The 21,470-nt window shown below is 35.0% G+C and overlaps 1 protein-coding gene across 2 annotated transcripts in view; it reads right to left on the reverse strand.

Moving 5' to 3' along the window:
* PXDN (peroxidasin) overlaps positions 1 to 21,470 on the reverse strand; it is an 82,869-nt gene that overhangs the window by 21,594 nt on the left and 39,805 nt on the right. For both annotated transcript variants that reach the window (XM_035321239.1, XM_035321237.1), the window contains 12 exons: positions 20,352 to 20,423; positions 19,785 to 19,856; positions 18,319 to 18,488; positions 16,993 to 17,110; positions 13,784 to 13,953; positions 13,020 to 13,292; positions 11,858 to 11,974; positions 10,509 to 10,667; positions 7,942 to 8,054; positions 6,594 to 6,750; positions 3,012 to 3,120; positions 2,407 to 2,564 (listed from right to left, as the gene is read on the reverse strand). In XM_035321239.1, coding sequence (XP_035177130.1) covers positions 2,407 to 2,564; positions 3,012 to 3,120; positions 6,594 to 6,750; positions 7,942 to 8,054; positions 10,509 to 10,667; positions 11,858 to 11,974; positions 13,020 to 13,292; positions 13,784 to 13,953; positions 16,993 to 17,110; positions 18,319 to 18,488; positions 19,785 to 19,856; positions 20,352 to 20,423 — 1,688 coding nt within the window. The remainder of the gene's footprint in view (positions 1 to 2,406; positions 2,565 to 3,011; positions 3,121 to 6,593; positions 6,751 to 7,941; positions 8,055 to 10,508; positions 10,668 to 11,857; positions 11,975 to 13,019; positions 13,293 to 13,783; positions 13,954 to 16,992; positions 17,111 to 18,318; positions 18,489 to 19,784; positions 19,857 to 20,351; positions 20,424 to 21,470) is intronic.

The raw sequence follows: 21,470 nt of genomic DNA on the forward strand, positions 1-21,470 counted from the left end.
CAAGCAGAATTTTTATAAAATATTCACAAAAAACTAATTTCTTATTTGGCCACCTAAGAAAGTAGGGATATTTTCAGAAATAACAGCCTCATACTGAAAAGAATGGAAAAATTTCCCCATGTCAGTAAAAATATTCTGAAAACTCAGCAACACATTCTACAGATATCAAGACTTTCTCTTTTGAGACTTGCTAATTCAGTGAGCATATTGCTATTTTGTTTTGCTTTATCACAAAAAAAAACTTGCAGAATTGCAAGAAATTAAAAAAGAACAAAAAACACATTTAAAAAAATCATTACCAATTTAGCTAAACAGAGGAGTGGTCTCTTAGACAAGTGGTATGGAGTAACATGCACTCACATTACTCAGAGCATTCCACTGTAAAGAAAATTATTGTTTGCATAACACTTGGCACAGATTTCCTCTGGCATCCATACTATTCACCTTTGGGACTATTATATATATATTGCTTCAAGTTCAAATTCAAGTGGGAGGTAACATCTCAACTACAGGTTAGATTCAATGGCTCCTGCTTGAAACAAGGCTCTCTCTAGCATCAGATCAGCTCAGCTGTACCCTGTCTAGCTGTCTTGAAAACCTCCAAAGACTGAGACTACTCAGCCTTTCTGTATAAGAAGCTCCAGTGCTGCACTGGCCTCCTGGTGAGAAAGCATTTCCTACCATCCAATCTGAACCTCCCAAGCAGCAATTTGTGGCCATTTCCCTTGTTATACTATCTGGCACTATGGAGGAGAATTTGGCTCCATCGTCTTTCCTTGCAATAGTCCAAGATTTTACATAAAAGTCTCTGAATAGGAAATTGTCAAATTTCTCAACTGTTCCCAATGCAAAAGTGCTAAATAACACCTTTCATTGGACCTTGCATTTTGAAATAAAACCAAATAAGGACAAATATGAGTACCAAAATCTGAATATTAGGCTGTTTAAATGAAAGCAGATTTATTTTATTATTCAAGTTTCTGTAAAAGCCAGATTTCTATAGATTTTTTAGGGCTGAGAAGTAAGCTTTGGTTGTGAACAGAATTTTCAGTATCACATAAAGTTGCATGATTTTGTGTTCATTACCCTGTATTTCCATGCTTTAATTACAATTTTTAAGGTGATTTAAGCCTTAGGTGATTGATTTCCTCTAGTACAAATACTAGTGAAAAGGAGTCAAGCTATTCTCACACATCAGATTTTAGACATCCTTACTGTTACAATGCACTGTGCAAACATATTTGATATGTTTGCACACCCATCTAATCAGAGAGAAAAATTAAATAACGTGCTCTTATAAAACACAAACCTTTAAAGAATTTAGTGTAAGTTTTTGTAGTTAACTTTATCACAAATTATTTACTCAGCTCTAATAATGAGTAACAAGCTTCTTTTACTATTAAATGTTACAGTACTCCACAAAACCTGCAGTCTTTGGTCTTATAAATACTTGACTAGTTCAGGGTCAGTCAGAGTTAAAGTTTTCGGAAGTTACAATAAATACTCAATTATAAACTTCAAAAGAAATATAATAAGAAAAAATATTTCCTCTAGATTTTCAGTGTCGCTTTTGGCTGTGTTTCAAGTCTCAAAAGCTCTCGTAGAACTCCATTATTTTCAACTGCTTCGGTTCAAATATATGTTTCAAATATATCCACACACATACCTACACACACACTAGTTTTATAGGCTCTATTTGGATTTCATGAATTATACTTGGGAGTTCAACACCTAAAAGGTAGAAATACTAAATACTGCATTCTTCCACTGTTTTTAAAAAGCAGCAAAAAAAAAAATGTTTTTCAGTACATTATATCAGAGTTAAATCAAACAATTAGCTTAACTTGGTACAGTACTTAAAGAATGAGTAGCAAATAGTTCTTTGAATACTACTGGGGCACTTGTGGAAACATTGTTTCATAAAGATCATAAATCCTTCTTGTTGTATCACCTTTTTTCTGCATGATGATACCAAATTTTACTTAAAGAAATAGCAATAAAGTACTGATTCTTAATACAAAACAGAGAAGGCTTGCAATGAAATAATGATCCTAATGAATTAACACACAGACAGTTAACAAACAGAATGCATTAGACAAATCCATTATACCAAATATGATCGGGAGAAGAATCTGAACATGACTTTTTCCCTAATAGGTCAACACGATGAAAAGTAAAAGCACTCTACTAGGAGAGTTCAATCAAATCAAGCTTGACCATAATGTAGCAGTGTGCAAATCAAGGACTGAATAACATAAACATATTTCTCGTAAAGTTTTGTGAAATCATACTCCACTGATTTCAATGTAAGGGTTCTGCAATTGGGACCTGGATTCTGACAATCTTCTTTGAAGTATTAATGACTTAAGAAACTTCATCACTGAAAAATAAGGAAAGAATACTGACTTGTTCCATTCAGGTCAACCATTAGACCATCCTGTACGTGATCTTGAATAAGCTGTAATGTCCTTTCAAATATTTCCCCAGCTCTTGCTTGCTCAACAGTGTATGGATCCCTTGGGTATCGAAATAAGGCTAGCAAATCATTTGGAGAACGAGGACGACTAATAGATAAAAATAAATAAATAAATTAATAAATTAATAAACAGCGAGTGCACACAGGAGTTGCAACATAACACTACATAGGTAAAAGTTCAACATGATTAGAACATACCTTGGTCACTCATCTCAAAATGGAAGGCAAACAAAAATAAACATATGTTTAATAAAAGAATATGGAAGTAAACATTTACTAGATTTTTATAACACACTGTCTCCCCCAAAAAACTACTTTAGTGAACAGAGATCTCAACAGATAAAAAATTTGTTCTCTGCAACTTAGTGTTTAAGTAATAGGAATCTTTCCATGCTAAATGACTACTATTCCCAGAACTAACCAGATGTGTTAACATTGTCATTTAAATAATAAAATGGTTTCTTGCTTACTAAATGTTTCATTATTTCTACTATATATATTAATTTTGACTTCTCATTAAAAAATAAGGGAATACCTGTCAAACAGATGTGTACGTGTTGAATTTATAGCTCTGTCAACAGTTGCAATTGCTTCCACAATTGATGTTTGTACAAAAGGGTCTCCATTTCGGCTGACATTAGGGACTACAGGAAGAGGAATTCATGTGTTATTGCAAAAATGACCACACACAAAAAGATACTTCTATAAGAGAGGGTCTAGACACGACATCATTTCAGATGTATAAAATAAACTTCTGTTCTTAAAGCACTAATGCAAGATTTTAAGGGGTTAAAAGGAATGTGTTATGAGAGGAAAATACTTATACACTTATTTTTTCCTTTTAGAATATGCAAATCACAAAAATTTGAAGAGATTTCATGAAAACATATAAAACACAGAAAATTAAATTGGAAAAAAAAAAGGGAGGGAAGGGGGAATACAGATGTGCATATATTCCTGAACAGCTACAATAATTACCAATGCTCCTGTCATAATTTTACTCTGATAAACAACACACACACAGAAAAAATCATTCATTTTGATCACCACTTTGTTTTCCATTTTAAAATTATCTAATGTTATAATACTACATTAAAAATCACATGCTTCTGTGATTCTATTTACAGCTCTTCTACTCATAGTACAGGAACTTTGAAGCATGGGCCTATTCATCTGCCTTTTTATGTGCTGCTCTATTGCAGCTGGATGTTTGTATAGCGTATCTAAGACTAATAACCTTCCTTTCAGCCTAAGAACTGCCAGAACCAGGGGCAACAACTAACAATTTCCAGAGTGTGTTTAGATTGGAAAACCCACACAGGAAGAAGGGTAAAGTAGGGAAAACATCCAAAGCAAATACACTGGAATAAAATCAGCAGATGTACAAAATCAGTTGACAAAAAAAATGTTGTGTACAAGCTTTTCATGACTTTTTTTTTTTTTTTTTTTTTTTTCTCCTCTCTCTCTTTTCTAGGCAAGATTTCATTAATCCTTTGTTACTGGCAGCTTAGGTTATACCCATATGAGTTTCAGAGACTAGATCTGGGCAATCAAACTCTACCACCTATGTTGTCAAATAAAATGGTTGCTGGCATTGTATAGGTGGAGTTGGAACCCCTTGCTCTGCCAGCTTCGTTGGGCTGTTGACAACATACTCTCAGCATCCAAAATGGGCTGACCTAATGGCAATAATCCTCGATCCGTGCTAATTACTGCCCTCTGTGCTTAAGAGCTTCATTTTCATAACAGCCACATAGACACATAATGAGATAAGCCACCTATTTTAAGGAGAAATATTTACAGCTTTGCTACCCTTGTTTGAGTTGTTTCAGAGAGTGCTTGCATGCCATGAACCATCTTAGCACTTCAACATTATACATATAAAAAGGCAGTGGCTGTTTACCTTCCCTGTGGCTGCTTACACTAGGTGTAAGCTCAGCGTTCACCTTAGATATGTCTCCTGCAGTGTTATCTTTCTGATTAATGGTGCATGTGGGCTGAATCATAAACCTTGGTCAGATGTTAACTATACAGAACCTTATTTTTGTATGAACTATTTGCTGCCAGTAGCTCACTTTTTAGACTAATAAATATTAAATTTTAAAGCTACATGCAAGCCTTTCAGGCCATGCTTTATTCAGGGGGAAAAGAAAAATGGCACTTTGTCTGTTAAAAGCAACCTAACAGTTTTTAAGCAACAAAAATATAATCTACACACATCCTGCCCTAAAACTTAACCTAGAGGATTTTATAAAATCCTCTAGGATTTAGCAGCAGATAAGGTCAGAAGAAAATGACAAAAGAAAAACGTCTTTAAAATATAATTAAATGTGGCCAGCAAAAACTGCCCTTCAGCTTATATGCATTTGATTTTTTTCCACCTCAATGGTAAGAAAATATATTTATGTATTAGAAATATCTATATAACACTAACTTTGTATAAAAGAAATATTGACATGCAAGTTTTTACACGCTCCTGGCTACGTCATTATTAATACTATCCAGATAGCAAGTACCAGGTACTCATGATCTGCCCATTTGTCTCCTTGATTCTCTGACAGCTCCATTTTTAATGGCAAAACCAGAGAAGCAGTATCTGATATCCCACTAATTTTTAGAAGAAACATTTACAGTTTCAGATTGATTGCAGACGAATCAAACCATCCATCCTTTTCTTTCTTTGCATCTCCAGAGTGGCCAAGTTGAACCGAAATTTTATGGACTTTCCTACATTCATACATTTGGAGACTATTAATGGAGATGAAAACTCATCAGTGAATGATTCCCAGCCCTGCAAATTTTCTCTCAGAACTCAAGATACCATGTGATCTCATGATAATCAATACATTAAAAGAAGTCACTGATATTTATTCATGAATATAGTAAGCAAAATACAGAACATTAGACATAACACTGCGAAACAATATCCAATATGTTAAAGAAATCATGCTCAATAGTCATTTTCAATGATACAAAAATATCATGCTTTTTCATTTTCTACTGAAATAAAAAAAAATAAAGAAAAAATCACGATTTCCTTAAGGTTTTCAATCAAAATAAGTCTGGAAAATCTGTTTGTATGATGAGTCAGGAAAACATTGGGATCAGTCTATGTAACAAAGTTGTTGCCTTAGCCTTTTTGACTGCTTTATTACAAACAATTAAATATAATATGTAATATTTATTATTCATCATTATTACTCTAAAATAATTATTATAAATTTATATTTTCTGTTTTTTTTTTTTTTTTTTTTTTTTTGTTGTTGTTGTTGTTGTTGTTTTCCTCTCTATTTTCTCCTTTAAATTCTTAAGAGTATTATAACTTCCCTGAACTCTGTCATAGCGGCTGCAGTCCAGTTTTCAACCAATAGCTGTAAATGTCCCTTGAAAGATGTCATTGGAGTTTTGGTCAAGTTATCCCTAAAATTAGACTGTGTATTCAATGACAAAATTTGAACTGGTCCAAATTAAAAATCAAGAGTTAAATTGCATAGAATCATAGAATCATAGAATATCCTGAGTTGGAAGGGACCATTAAGGATCATCAAGTCCAACTCTTGACATCGCACAGGTCTACCCAAAAGTTCAGACCATGTGACTAAGTGCACAGTCCAATCTCTTCTTAAATTCAGACAGGCTCGGTGCAGTGACAACTTCCCTGGGGAGCCTGTTCCAGTGTGCAGCCACCCTCTCTGTGAAGAACCCCCTCCTGATGTCAAGCCTAAATTTCCCCTGCCGCAGCTTAACCCCGTTCCCGCGGGTCCTGTCACTGGTGTTAATGGAGGAAAGGTCTCCTGTCTCTCGACACCCCCTTTGACTAACCTGCATGACTAACAGGAGCACAAAACATTGTTTATTTTGAAGCTTAAGTCCTAGAGACATTTTGGCTGTCATATTCCCATCTTACTCACATCTGTGAGGATAATTGCCTGAATTATAAATAAATAAATAAATAAATAAATAAATAAATAAATAAAAATGAGAGTTTTAAGGGAAAGGTAAAAAAATGGATAAAAGAAAGAATTCAGCATCTGATGAACATTTTGCATCTTACAAATAAGCTAAATTCTAAAAATAATAATCTAGTTCATACTTCCGACTGATTCATACACCTTACCATTAACACTAAGCACCATGCTAACAGAAGAGTATCCTATGGTATTCCGGGCAACACATTCATATCGACCTTCATCAGCAGTTCCAACATCACGAATAGTAAGAAATCCCTCTGGACTAACGTGAAATTTTCCACTCTCAGTTACCTGTACTCCATCCTGCAGCAAAGAACAGTGGTTTTTTTATTTTGATATATCCAATCCTAGTCTTCAAACGTGAATTTTTGTTCTCTTTTTCCTCAAAGACTGACTTAGTAAACAAAAAACAAAAGTGTAGTAGATAATCTTATATAAAATTTAACACAATGTTGTAATGTGTGACAGGAGGACTTGCATGCAGATCTGTATCATACAGTGTATTTATTTACTTTTAAAAGTACTCATTATTATAAATGAAAGTATTTTAATAATTTTAGGCCTTCACCACATAGAATTTAAGCCTCCAAAATAAGATAGCACGTCTTGAGAATATGTACGCATTATCTTACTCAAAATTTGTCAATTAAAAAGATCTCCAGAGTGCATATGTATATTCTTCATATATATATATACCTTTATATATATACATATATATTATATATATATACTTATGTATACATATAAGTATTTTCTTCATATACTATGCATTTAGGATACATTAAGGTACATTTATTTTAATGCTCACTAATTGAAGATAATCAAGAAGACGGAAGATTAATATTAGAAACTCTTTAATTCACCAGTAATTCTAGCTTTATAAATGTTTAATATAACAATTGTTGCACTGACAGAAATCAAAACCAAGGTGAAAGCCGGATTTTTCTTGCTTTTATCAATTACTTTTTTTACGTTTAATACTCTTCTGTCATTTGCAGTACAGTTGTTAGAAGTAACATTTTTAAAAGTTGCCACAGAAAGATGGGTTACCAAAGAGTTACCAAAACATGTCCTGGTTGAAGCCCTAACAGCATAAAAGGACTCAGCAATATAGTAGTTCTCATTGTTTTGGTGCTATATGCTTTTATTGCTATAATGTCATTGAAAGTGGGAATATTTATTGGATTTTTACAAAGAACTGTCACTGAAATTTATAGAACTATTAATATCTATATTACTGATTCTGGTCTGTATAATGTTTCCAAAAATTTGCATAACCATATATATGTCTGTGTATACACACACACACACATATATAATTCAGGTTTGGTATCTATATACATACTCTGTATTGCGGCTGACTTGCTGATCAGACTGAAGGTAATGTTTTCAGAACCAAAGTGATCATTGTGTTAATTTGCACTTTAAGCAGTTAGTTATGAAGAGATGGAGAGGCCACCGCCTTTATGAAATAACCAAAGAAATATCTATTACCTTATTCCATGTAATTACTGGCTCTGGCTCTCCTTGAGCACTGCATGGGATCTGCACATTTGTGCCAACTTCTACTGTCATGTCACTGGGAACACTGGCAAATACAGGAGTCACTAAAAAAACAAATGACACATTAATAAGGTATGAAATACAACTTGTACAAAAGATGGTCTAAAAAGAGGTCATCATTGTTTATTTCTTTCAGCTACCCAACATTTCTTAATTTACAATCCTATTCCGTTTGCAAGTTTTACCTGATAATAACAATGCCTTAATGACAATGTTCCTTATTTTTAGTATCTGCTTCAGGCTGATTTTTAAGTGCTCTTAACTTCTAACAAAAGAGGCTAGTAGTTGCCAAAAGCATTAAGTTCTGTAAGCTAATAGCCCTGAAAAAAAATCTGTAAATAGGTACCTTTGAACAAAATCACCAGAATGATAGGAAATTTCCCATCAACTTCTGCCACAATTTTAAACTTTCAAGTTTTAAGTAGCAACAACAGAGATTTCCCATAAGATTAAAAGCAAAACTTTCCAGAACTCACTCAACTCTAAGTGTCCCAGTCTGATCTGCTGGGGTGTTAAACCCTCACAAAACTGCTGTGCATCTGAAACTAATGAGCCCTGGGCCTTAAACATCAACTGACCATTGATTTTAAGGCCACAGGGTACACAACAACCTAATTCCACGGTGGAGAAAATTAATGCATTTTTAAACCTAATTTTCTTCAAATCCAGATCAACATCCAGCACTCAGATGTTATCATGAGAAACACGTACAAGTTTATGAAGATGCTTTGAACTGTATTTCTACTGTAACATATCGGCACTTTGCAGGGAGGAGGAATGGGGCTACGGTTCTACCAAGAAGCATTTGGCCACACAGCCTACTACCAACCAAATCTGGCCTTGGTGATAAATTGTTTGTCCTGTCTCTTGCAAATGAAGCATGGTTATTAAGGAGTAGAGACAATTTCAAATAAGGTGCCTGTGCTGGGATGTAACAGTGTCTAGGAGGATGTGAGGTATGTCTTGTTAAGGACAAACAGACCTGAACCTCTAATCTGTATTCATTGATTCAGATTTAGCCACAGTGACCACTGACTAGACATTCCTGAGATGAAAAGCCCCTTTGTTATAAGCCCAGAGAAAAACATTTTCTCTTGTTGCACAATTAAAAATACCTTTGCAATGAAGGTATGGAGAGCTCCAATTTCAGAAACATATATGTAGCCTTCAATCTTGTATCTACTATCTTTTGATGACTGGATTTTGCACTCTGAGTTGCACAAAACTAATATGATTAAATTTAAATTCAGTGAAGTTTAACACAACTGGAAACCCATAAAACTTTTTAAAATAGTTTTGTTTTGTGGAATTTTAGTCAGCAATTTTATGCAGATGAACAAAATCTGGACTTTGACAAATCAATTTCCCATTATTATTTTTAACTAAGAGAGATCAATGGAATTTTATTATTTTTTTTGGACAGATGTCTAAGCTTAGGAAGAATATAATACCCATTTACTGAAATACTGTTTCAGATATGCTCACTACCAAGAAAGTCTTTTAATTAAATGTTTAATCTCCTTCAATTTAATTAAACACCAAAGTACTTAACTAAATTATAAATATTAATATGATTCTAATTAATCATAGAAGTAGCTTACTTAGAAATTACTTGAAAAAAACAGTAAAAAATTGTAGTTTTTTTTTCAGTGTTAGCTTATTTTAGGTATAAGCAATGGCATTTCATTGTGAAAGTCATTCTGGTGTTGTAAAATAAACTGTTTTGTTTCTGGACATTAAAACATTATGTCAATAACAGTATTTAGTTAACAGCATAGAGTCTTATAAGAATTTAGTCTAACATGCACACAGAAAAAAAGACAACATTTTCACAAGAAAAAATACTTTCACAAGCACAGGAATACAGTCATCCACAAAGCAAGCCTCCATTCTTTAAAAACAAGAGTAGATCAGATAAACCTGTTTCACAGAATACAGATTGTTCTAAAGAAATGATACTCTGTTCAAATCCTAATAAGTATCCATATGTTATTTATTAAAGAACACCCACAAACTTAGAAAAAAAAAATGTGCTCAGAAATAATGATCGGAAATAATGATCAGAAATGTGAAATATGAGCAACCCCCTGAACAAGTTTTCTAAAACACAAAAGATATAGTCCTGTTCTAACAAGCTCTTATCAAAAAAGGCCGTGCTTAATTGCAAGGTTATGTATTCTCCAGGTGACTTTGAACGAAGTCTATCTGGGCACACTGACCCACACACTCAATTTGTAAGAGCTAATAAGACACCTTAAAGTGCAAATCCAGCAACCAAGAATTACTGTAATATTCAGCAAAAGTTTTAAAGAAAAACCCAAGCACTGGGTTTATTTAAGCTCTGCTTCAAAAGTTCAAAAGCTTTTTTACTTCTAAACTAAGATAAATGTAACCTACTTCACATTCACATATATGCCATACTATGCCATCAAAACTGATTAATTCTGATTCTTACATTTTAGAAAAAGAAAATAATAAATTGTATATGGAGAATGTACCTCTAGGTTGCACAGTCAGGTATACAACAATCCGTTGAGATCCGATAATGTTGACAGCTTGGCATTCATACTGTCCCTGGTCATGCAGGGCTACCCTGGAAATCCTTAGGGTACCAGAAGATAGAACTAAATGTCTTCTGTCAACAGACAACTGGCCTCCTGAAACACAGAGAAACAGCATTTTGCTCTTTACTGCAGTGCAGAACAAAGTCTCTTTGTTTCAGAAATAGGGAAATCTGGAAGTATTCAAATTTGATAAAACATTGGAAACAATTAAAAGTTTCTTAAAAAGAAAGAACTGGTGAAACCTTTAATTCACAGAATATGAACACACAAATATATGTATGCACACAGTCATAATCCTGATCTGTTCCCCTTCTCCTTTTGTGGTAGAGCGAACTATTTTCATTTAAGGAGCATGACAAAGCATCCTAACAAGAAGGCACCAGAAGAATGGCAACAGGTATTACTGTTAATTTCATATTATTGTTAAGTGTGAAAGACACTCACAATTCATCTCATCTGCCTAGACCATCTAGACAACCAATAGAAAAATACATACAGCTCTGAAAAAATGGAATATAATACAATACAAATGAAATGAAAGGCACAACAGTGTCTGTACCCTGTTCTTCCTTTCTGGACATTTCATTTGATTGGAGCAACCTTGGCAAAGGGAGAAACAGGGACATTATCAGCATCAAAATGATCAAGAGTTTGTTAAAAATCTGCTTTATGTACCGTAATTTAGAATTCCTTAGGAGTTGCTTTTCCTGCTAGAGCTACTCCACTTGATTCAACTGGTATACCTACTTACATACAACATCCTCTAGAGTATTTCTTCCCACTGCATTGGATTCAATGACTTTACAACCCCAACCTGATACAGCAGTCAGCAGAGTGAATCCCAGTGTTCCTGCTGATCCCCGGTAAGAAACAGAAACACAGTACACAGAATTTGTACTGATGCCAGGATGGACTATTCTGGTTTCTGAAGAGGGCACATCCCAACTTATTTTAGATCTCATCAGTGATGGTCACCTCAATTCTGTAGTAAATTGTCAGTAATAAATATTGCCACGTGTTATTTGGCTTGCATTTCTTAAACCCTTATTAGCAGGAATTTGTTATGAAGACATACATTTTAGTAACTCATTTTTATTCAATATTGCAGAACACTTAGGCAACTAGCTTATGCTGGATATTTTGCCTTTTCTAGCTAAAGAAGAAAGAGATTAACCTTCCTTCAGGACTGAAGTGTCTAAACAAATGCATGCATTTTCGTTCAATTCAAGTGTCATTTCAAAATCTATTCTAGCAGATTAAAAGTACGTCCAGAACAAATTTACCTCCTTTTGTCCAGGCAATAACAGGCTGGGGATAGCCTTGTGCTTCACAAGGGAAGTCAACAGTTTGTCCTTCAACCACCGTTTTGTCTTGAGGAGTGACAGTAAACTGAGGTAGAGCTACAGAAGAGAAAATAAACTGGTAAAAAACAAAACAAAACAAAACAAAACTGAAAAATATATGACTGTATGAAATGTAAGAAAATGTAACATAGTCAAAACCCTCCTTAGCTGTTTGTTTGTCTTTATTCAGAAGGAAAACAGTGAGTGGAGTGCAGGACAGTTTCTGCATCATGACATTATCAGTGTGAGAAGGAATTTGTTCAGCTCTCAAAACACAATAATCCACTGGTGAATGATAAATGAACAAAACACATGGACAAGTTATTTTGTGTAGCTTTAAAAACTGAACTCATTGACAAAGCATTTGCAACCTGAACTATTTGTCAGAGATCTTAATATCTTAAAACAGAAATAAATTTAAATTGCTCAAAACATTTTGCAGATAAAAGTTCCAGCATTAAAATGTCTGCAAAAGAAATATTCTCCACATATTGTCTGCATAGGAGAAGGTTTTTTGATGTATTGTCCTTGAAACACTTTACATTCTTACTACTGACATGCAATACCAAAATTAACAATACATCACAATACATTAAGAGTACTCTGACTTTTACTTTGCAGAAAAGCCTCAGCTGGTAGAGTGACTGTTTCCATGAAACTCAGAGGAAAATGTGCCCACATTCACCTGTCTGTCTACAAGAGAAAGGTGCCATGGATCTATACTCGAAACTCCATTCCTGGCATAAATCCTAAACTCTAGGACTGCTACTTGTTACAGATAAAAAATAGTCCCACACAAACTGGGCATTGCATGTTTTATTCATAGCAGCAAACAAAACCATAAGCATCTCAAAACACAAACGTTCACTTCAGTAAATAGTCAATGGAATTTAACTTTCAGAGAATGAATATATAATATCTTACTCTGAGTGAAATATACAGAAACATTACTATTGATATATAATATAATTAAAAGAAAAAATCTTTATGGTTTTAGTTTGGTTCTGGCAATTCAAAAAAAAAAAAAAAGAAAATCATACAACTTGAAGTAATATACTCTTTATAATATGTTTTACAGCATATCACTGCAAGTAATACTCACCTTGGACTATGATGTATGCAGTTGCATGGATGTTATCTATGCTGTTAGTTGCAAAACAGGTATACTCGCCGCTGTCCTCCTGCTTCACATTTTGTATGTAAAGTCCTCCTGATGGAGTTATTGTGATGCGAGGGTCACTTGGTAAAGGGGTTCTGTCACCTTTGGTCCATGTAATTCGCGGCTGAGGGTGCCCAGTTGCACTGCACTCCAAGGTAACACTCTCTCCAACTAATACCTCTGTATTTTGTGGGTGAATCACAAAACTTGGCCGGGCTGTGAGAGAAGAACAATGCCTAAATACGACTTTTAGCTGAGAGCACTAATTTGGCTGAATATTGCAATAGTTTGGGGAACCAAGTTGTTTTGGTTTTCTATTTTAATAATAGCTCTGTTCAAAAGTACCTCTAATCTTGGTGCAAACTCTGCTTGCTTTAATCCTAATCTTTTTTTCCTTACCCCCCCAGTTTAAAACAATTATTAATCATATCCTCATTTACTGATGTTTAGAGGCATAGACACTGAGACCCAGAACCAATCTGGCTAAAAGGAGCTATGGGGTGCTCAAGAAGAAATGAATTACTAAGTATTTTTTCCCAACGGCATGTATAAATTGAAACAACATTTTAAGTTCACCTGTTGGTAAGTATACACACAAAAATTGTCAATGTCAAGAAGATACAAGAAGCAATACATATTATTTTTAGTAATCTTATTAAGAAAACAATTCCCTTTAGAAATGCAAAATCCAGACTTCATTTTTTTACCTGGTGATCCAAAGTATCTAAGAGTAACTTCCTGAGTTTTCACTTCTCCAGCCACATTTTTTGCCATGCACTGGTAAATGCCCTGGTCTGTTTCTTGAGTATTCTGAATCATTAAGGTGCCATCATCTAGCAAGTTTAGACGGGAATCTTCTTTCATACTGAGCTCATTACTGTGAAGAAAATAATCTGCTGGAGTTAAACCTTTAAATCACAAGCACAGAAAACTGTCAAATAATAAAAACCTAAATATATTACCCAATATAACTTGGAAAAAAGTAAGTTTTACCATGTTAAGTAAAATAATAGAACTTTTAGTTTTCTCCTAAAGAGAAGAAGAAGAGGACAAATAAAAAATGAATTAATTTTGCTTATGCAAGTACTACACCTTCAAAATGAAAAACCAAAATATTTTTATGAGTAAAAGCTTATGGGAAAAAAAAAAAAAAAAAAAAAAAAAAGACAAAATACCTGGTCTCATTCTCTTTTAAGAATACAAGCTGTTCTAACCGGCAAATTGATTTCAAATGTTTCCACTGAAAGTACACTATGTTCAATACTCAAAATACATTCTACTAGAAGAGGAGTTAGTTGCTTTAATTCCTGGTGCCAAGCTCTCTCTGGATTGTTCAAGGAGCACTTATGAACCTGATTGTAATTTGCTTTGGCTTGAAATGTAAATTAAAATTAGCTCATCATGCTATGTCATGGGTAAAACATTTCTGTGATATGATGTAAGTATATTTAGGACATTTTATTGAAGGAAATGTTTCTCACTTCATCCCTCAGATGATGAAGAAAGCACAGAAGTGGGATGAAGAGCTCACACCCTGTGTACAAAAAGCAGACCTATGATTTATGCTCCCCATCCCTCCCTGGTGGTCTAGTGGTTAGGATTCGGCGCTCTCACTGCCGCAGCCCGGGTTCGATTCCTGGTCAGAGAAGAGTTTTTTGATGGGCAGAGGCCAATGGGATGAGGTCCAATGTGGCTAAGTGCCAGGTCCTGCAATTTGGCCACAACAACACCATTCAATGCTACAGGCTTGGGGGCAGAGTGGCTGGAAAGCTGTGCAGAGGAAAAGGATCTGGGGGTGTCGGTTGATGCTCACCTGAACATGAGCTGGCAGTGTGCCCAGGTGGCCGAGAAGGCCAACGGCATCCTTGCTTTTATCAGGAATAGTGTAGCCAGCAGGACCAGGGAAGGGACATGATCGTTCCCCTGTACTCAGCTCTGGTGAGGCCGCACCTTGAGTACTGTGTTCAGTTTTGGGCCCCTCACTACAAGAAGGACATCGAGGCCCTGGAGCGTGTCCAGAGAAGGGCTACGAAGCTGGTGAAGGGCCTGGAACACAAGTCCTATGAGAAGTGGCTGAGGGAACTGGGATTTTTTAGTCTGAAGAAGAGGAGGCTCAGGGGAGACCTCATTGCTCTCTACAACTACCTGAAAGGGAGTTGTGGGGAGGTGGGGATTGGCCTCGTCTCACAGGTAACTAGTGACAGGACTAGAGGGAATGGTCTCCAGTTGCGCTAGGGGAGGTTCAGGTGAGAAATTAGGAGATATTTCTTCTCAGAAAGAATAGTCAGGCATTGGAACAGGTTGCCCAGGAAGGTGGTGAACTCACTGTCCTTGGGGGTGTTCAAGGAAAGGTTGGACCTGGTGATTAGGGATGTGATTTATTGGGTAATATTGGTGGTAGGGGGATGGTTGGACCAGATGATCTTTGAGGTCTTTTCCAACCTTAATGATTCTGTGATTCTGTATGATTGCTGATCTACTCAGCATTCAACAATTGCTCAACAGGTTAATGTCTTTTGACTGAAATCTTGCCATATACAACTACCTTGAAAAGAGTTTTCTCTCATTCATGCAGCCAGGAAACAAGCCAGAATCAATAATCCCACACCCCAAGCTCAAATTTCCTCTTAAAACTCTTTCATATGTGTATTCTGAATAAGTTTTCTTTGTTTATTATAAAAAGTACATGAGCCAAAGAAAATTTTAATGAAATAATTACACCATCCAAACTCTGTTCTTTGCATACTCCATAAATGCTGTACCCTTGCCTCACGCAGGGATCTTACTGAAATCAGCCTACAGAAACAGGACTCTATGTTCTTCCATTCTATCAGCAACTAACAAACTCAAATGGTTCCCTTATTAATATATAATGTGAAAGAATTTGTTTTCCAGATCAAGTTCTCCATTTGTGTAAGAGAATTACTAAGCCAAAGTCTGATTAAGCTGGTGGTAAACTCACAAATAATGTGCCCACTGTAAATTCAGGTCAGTTTTGGGGAGATGACATGCTGCTGTGTGGCTGGTTCAGCTATGATGTGCGTGGCTCTGCAGGAGCAAGCTGGGATCTGCTTGCTCAAGCAGCCAGGGTGGCTCATTGGCTCCCAAGGGACACACATCCTTTTTAGACCCTACCCTCCTAAACAAGGAGAAGCATGCAAGCAGGTTGCCCAATGAATTTGTGCCATCTCCAGCCTTGGTGGTTTTTAAGACCCAAACAATAAAGCCCTGAGCAACCTGAGGTGTTCCTGTAGCTGTCCTTGCCTTGAGGAGAAGGCTGCACTAGGAATCTGCTGAGGGCCTCTCTAACCGGAATAACCCTGAATAATCCTGTGATATAGGCACTTGTCTGCTTTGGGGCAATTGATATCCCCTTTTCTAGGATGAAGCTACAACTCAGATGAAGGCTTACTGCTTTGGAACTGGGGTTCAAGGAAGCCTCTGAAATCTAACTCTTGTCCAGCTGGAGCCCTTTAAAAAAGCAGCTATTACTCTGCCTCAAAATGTAATATAAACAGACCTACACAGCATATGCAAACATTAGCTAAGCCCACAAAACACATGTGCAACATGTCCTTGTTGGATCCTCTGGTACTTACATGTAAGTGATTTACAGCTTTACAGTTGTGAGCAACTTTGTATGTATAACTATAGTTGAAAAACTTACAAAAAGTATTATATATATGTAGTCATAAATTAGGACTTTCTAAAATCATCAGCTCTTAAGAGTTTAGAATTACTAATAAAACAGATCTGGGCCATTATTACTCCATATACTTCTTTTTATTATAATATGTTTCTGCTGTTAGTATTCCATATGTTAGCATGTAATGTGTATGGCCATGCACCCAGAAATGTACACACACACAGACAAACATACTTACAACAAGCTTCTCTATTCCTCTTTTAAACTTACTTGTTTCGAAGCCAGATAATTTCTGGTTTAGGATTGCCTTCGGCTCTGCAAGTGAAGTACACTGTATTCCCTGAGGTAACGTCCACATCCTGAGGCTCTGATGTAATTCTTGGCCTCTCTGTATCAAAAATAAAATGTATAAGGAATCCTTACTTGTTTCAACACTACTAAAGAATGGTAAATAATTTTTTTTCTATATACCTTGTAGAAAAATATTTTCCACAAATGTTTTTAAGTTAAAATATTTATAAGCTTAAGCAGGATTAAACACAGTTTTCTTTATGTAAAAATGACTGCTGCCTTTCTGACCTCCATTGTTTCCTGTGAACTTTTAGCAGACTGGAAATAGATTGTGCAAATTTGTATCACGTTCTAAAGTAGCTGTTTTATTTATTTGAACAAAGGCTCAATTTGCTTATGAGGAACAAACTTTAAAGCAGCAAGCACACGTGCCATTTAAAATAACTTCCTCTAGATTAGTATCAGCGCCTAACCTACCTCCTACAGAATAATTTGTCCAGCTTGCTTCCTGCAGTTTCCATATTCAGGCTCCTTAGATGTGCAGAGAGTTGGGAGGATGCCATGTGAATTATTCTTGCACCAAATCCCCTTTTACTATCTTTTCCAAGAACCTTGTAGACACTTAAGGTTATAATTCCCCTGATCAGAATTATACCCAACGTATAAATAAAAGGTCAATTAATTATTTTAGATCTTCTAAGGCAAATGCCCATTGCATGGTGGAAAACCTGTTTTTTGGATTCAGAACAGGTGAGGTGTTGAGGCCCGAGCCCTGGGGTGTCCATTAATCCTGCAGTGACAGAGGGTTTCAGTGACCATGTAGGGCACTTCCAATAAGTACAGATGATTGTAAAAGAAATCCAGTGACCTAACCTAACAAAGTCAGCAAGAGTTTTAACAATAAATTCTCTGACACTAGAAGCAATTACATTTGTTTTTATTCCTTCTTCTCCCTTATGTAAAAGGGAATATGGGACACCAACTTTAACATAATACCAAAGACCCTAGTTGACAATCAAATCTGAAATATAAAAAGGAAAAATAAACTTCTTCTGGATAATCACATTTAGTTTCTTAATGGCAAACTCCAAACAAGTCTATACTTCAATATAGGCTCAGGGATAAAACTGACCAATTCCGTAGGAAGAAGACAAAAAACTGGGAAGGAACACAGAGAGAGTTCTGGAAATACACAATATTAACCAGAAGTAGTCAGTGTTACCAAAGAGAACAGAAGAATAAATGCTAATACATTCTGGGTGTGTTTAACACATTAAAGAAGTCAGCATGAAGCAGCAAACCCACCACAGTTAAGTTCCTCTGGTGTTATTGTGGCCACTGATCGTCCTTGGATCCTTCGTGGATACTCGCAGGTAGCGGCTGCCTGGGCATTTCCCGACTCCGCGTATGTCTTCAGCAGCTCTGCCAGCCACAGGATTTCACAGTCGCAGTGAAGAGCGTTTGAATCCAAACGCCTGCATGAAACAAGAAGTGGCCACCGCTCCTATTAGCAAGCTTGGACTATTTACAGACAATCTTGAAGGCAATCTTGAATGCAGTTGGTGGTCACTCGCTTGTATGCATTCTGGCAGTCTTTATTACAAAAGTGCATATAATTTTTACTGCACAGGTAGAACTGTCTTCAACCTAGCAAGTATATGAACAAGATTTCTTTTCTAACTCCACATTCAGTGAAAAAAACTGAACTTACTTAGATGTTGTACAAACCTTCCTAAAATAAGGAACATATACAATTCTCCCCCCCCCTTTTTTTTCCTGCTTAATACTTATTCAAGCAAAAAGTTCAGTTAACTTGAGTTTTTTACAACTTCCCATTTTGTTGGTAATGTAACTGAGACAAAGACCCACAGTTTTAAGTGCAAAGCTTAATAAGCTGCTCATTGAGTTCAGTTAGTCAGTAACCTCCTGCAACAGGAGCCTATAACGAGACCCATAAATTCTGTTGCCTTTCTTTCTAGTTACTATGTGGGGCACTATGCTTTCAAGTGGAAGGCTCTGTAGGAAAAAAAAAAAAAAAAAAGTATGGTAATCTGTACCATTAAATATATATATGTATAAACTGGAATAAAAGTTGCATGACAAAGTGACTTTAGTGTATATTTGGGAGTAGTTACCTTTTTGATCATTTTGACTAATATATTGACTAATATATTTTCAATATATAATATTATAAATATAAGATATATATAATAAATACATATATAAAAATAAATATATAATATAGTATAATATTTAAGCAATTGTATATATTATGTTTTATATATCGTATTATATTTTATATATTATATATTTGTACTGTATAAATATATAAACATAAATATTGTATTTTATTGAATAATATATTAGAAATGCAATCAAAAGAAAATATCCAAATAATCAGATACTAAAGGATATCATACAAGGATCACCTAGTAAGACATAGACAAGACGGTAAAACGGAAGGAGCTGTTTTGTGTATTATTTAGTCTACATAACAAAGATCTGATAGTGAACAAGACCATACGTCTACAAATAATTTGAAGACAGAAAACAAACAAAAGGAATTAGTCACTAAAGATGGTAGGATATGAAGCAATGGTCTCACTTATGTAAGTAAACAACTGCAGCACCGTTTAGGAAAAATGATTTAATATTTAAAACACTTTCATAATGAAAAGCCTTGTCAAGAAAGATAAACTTTTCAAGATGAGATACCATATAATTGGATTATTTAAACTTTCTTTAGTTTGATAATAGTTCAATTTACTTACAGTCTCTTCATAGATTCTAAGTGACTAAATGTTCCAGGAATCAAATGAGCTATTCTGTTGTTATGCAAAAATCTGTTAAAAAACACAGAAATATGCATATAATAATTCAGATTTTGACATGTATACGTTTCATTTATATTATTCTTAAAGTTCTTCCATGGAAAATAATTTTAGATTTTTTAAAAAAATTTTTCCCTGTAATTCACTGACTGATAATTTTTACCTAATTTCTAAGGTATATTACAAATATGGGAGAAAAGAAGCCACAGAATGATAAAACAATTGAAAAACTAAAATGGAGTTCAAAAGCATTCAAATGAGCAACTCAAAAAAAAAAAAAAAAAAAAGTCACTCTGCTAAGGTAGGCCTGAAAAGATATTCTTGGCAAAGTTACTTAGCAGTTAAAATAAGATTTTTATTTATTTTATTTATTTTTTTATTATTTTTAGCCTAGAAATAATTTACAGGACAATAAGAACATTATTTTCTGATTTTGAACATTTGATTTTAGTCAAACAAAAAGCAAGCTCACTCTTCTGCATCTTACCCCAAGACAAACAAACTTACAGCCTTTCAAGTTTTGGAAGATGCGTAAAGGACTCAGGTTCCAACGTTTCTATTTGATTAAAGTGCAGATACCTGAAAATAAGTCAAATAAAAAGAAAAATGCTGAAACAGTTTCCTTAATGAAGGTAAAATATTATAAAGCATTTTGCTACTCTTTACACATTTTACACATCTAAATGATGACCATGATGCAGTGGCTTAACATTCTTTTGATATCATCTGAACTCTGTACTAGAATATAAGAAATACAGGAATATGAAAAATACAAGCAAGAAAGATTTCACACTGCTATATATCATGTATGTGTGTACCCATATACTTGCAAAAAAAACTATTTGATGACCTTTCCTTTGGAGATTTTGGAGATACTTTGAGCATTCTTTTGCAAAGTCTTGCATATATGAAAAAAAAAAAAAAAAAGAAAAATAGTATTTTAATAGGAAATGTTGCATATTGTTTTTAAGATATTTACAGTTTCCAGTAGAATAACGTATAAATTGAATATTTCAATAATAAAGAATAAATTGAAAATTTCAAGATGCTGAGAATGTTATGAATACTAGCATTTAAAGCTACTAGGTCTCTCAACAGCTCAAAAGACAAAAACAATCATAGCATAAAACCTGAATCAGTCCTAGACAAAGGGTTCCCAGCAACTGGTACCACCAGTTGCTGTGCTCTGTTTGATGCTCTGTTGATGCTCATGTAAGCTCTTAATATTATTCAGCAATAAATACATACAGCTATTAATCCCATAACATGGAAAGAGTTTAATGGAATGGGGCAATCAACCAGATTATTAATCTGCAACTGGTGTGGCAGTAGGCTATTCATAAGGACTTCAAAGGTAGTTTCATACTTGTCCTGTCTGTGAGGACTGAGCTGTGTAGGTGCCCCACAGCTTTGCAGAGGAGAGAACAAAAAGGAATTGATGGAATTGTGAAAATGATTTATAGACTTCGGATACGTTTTATATCCAAATGTATCCTCTTAAAGCTTCCTGTCTGACTGCTACCTCTGACAAACTTGGGAACATCTGGAGAGATCGTATATGTAGAAATCATCACAGGCTGAAGAACGATAAACCCCTTCATTTCATAACAAAGAGAAAAAAAAAAA

This window comes from Oxyura jamaicensis, chromosome 3 (genome assembly GCF_011077185.1).
Source record: "Oxyura jamaicensis isolate SHBP4307 breed ruddy duck chromosome 3, BPBGC_Ojam_1.0, whole genome shotgun sequence".
Classification (NCBI taxonomy): Eukaryota; Metazoa; Chordata; class Aves; order Anseriformes; family Anatidae; genus Oxyura; species Oxyura jamaicensis.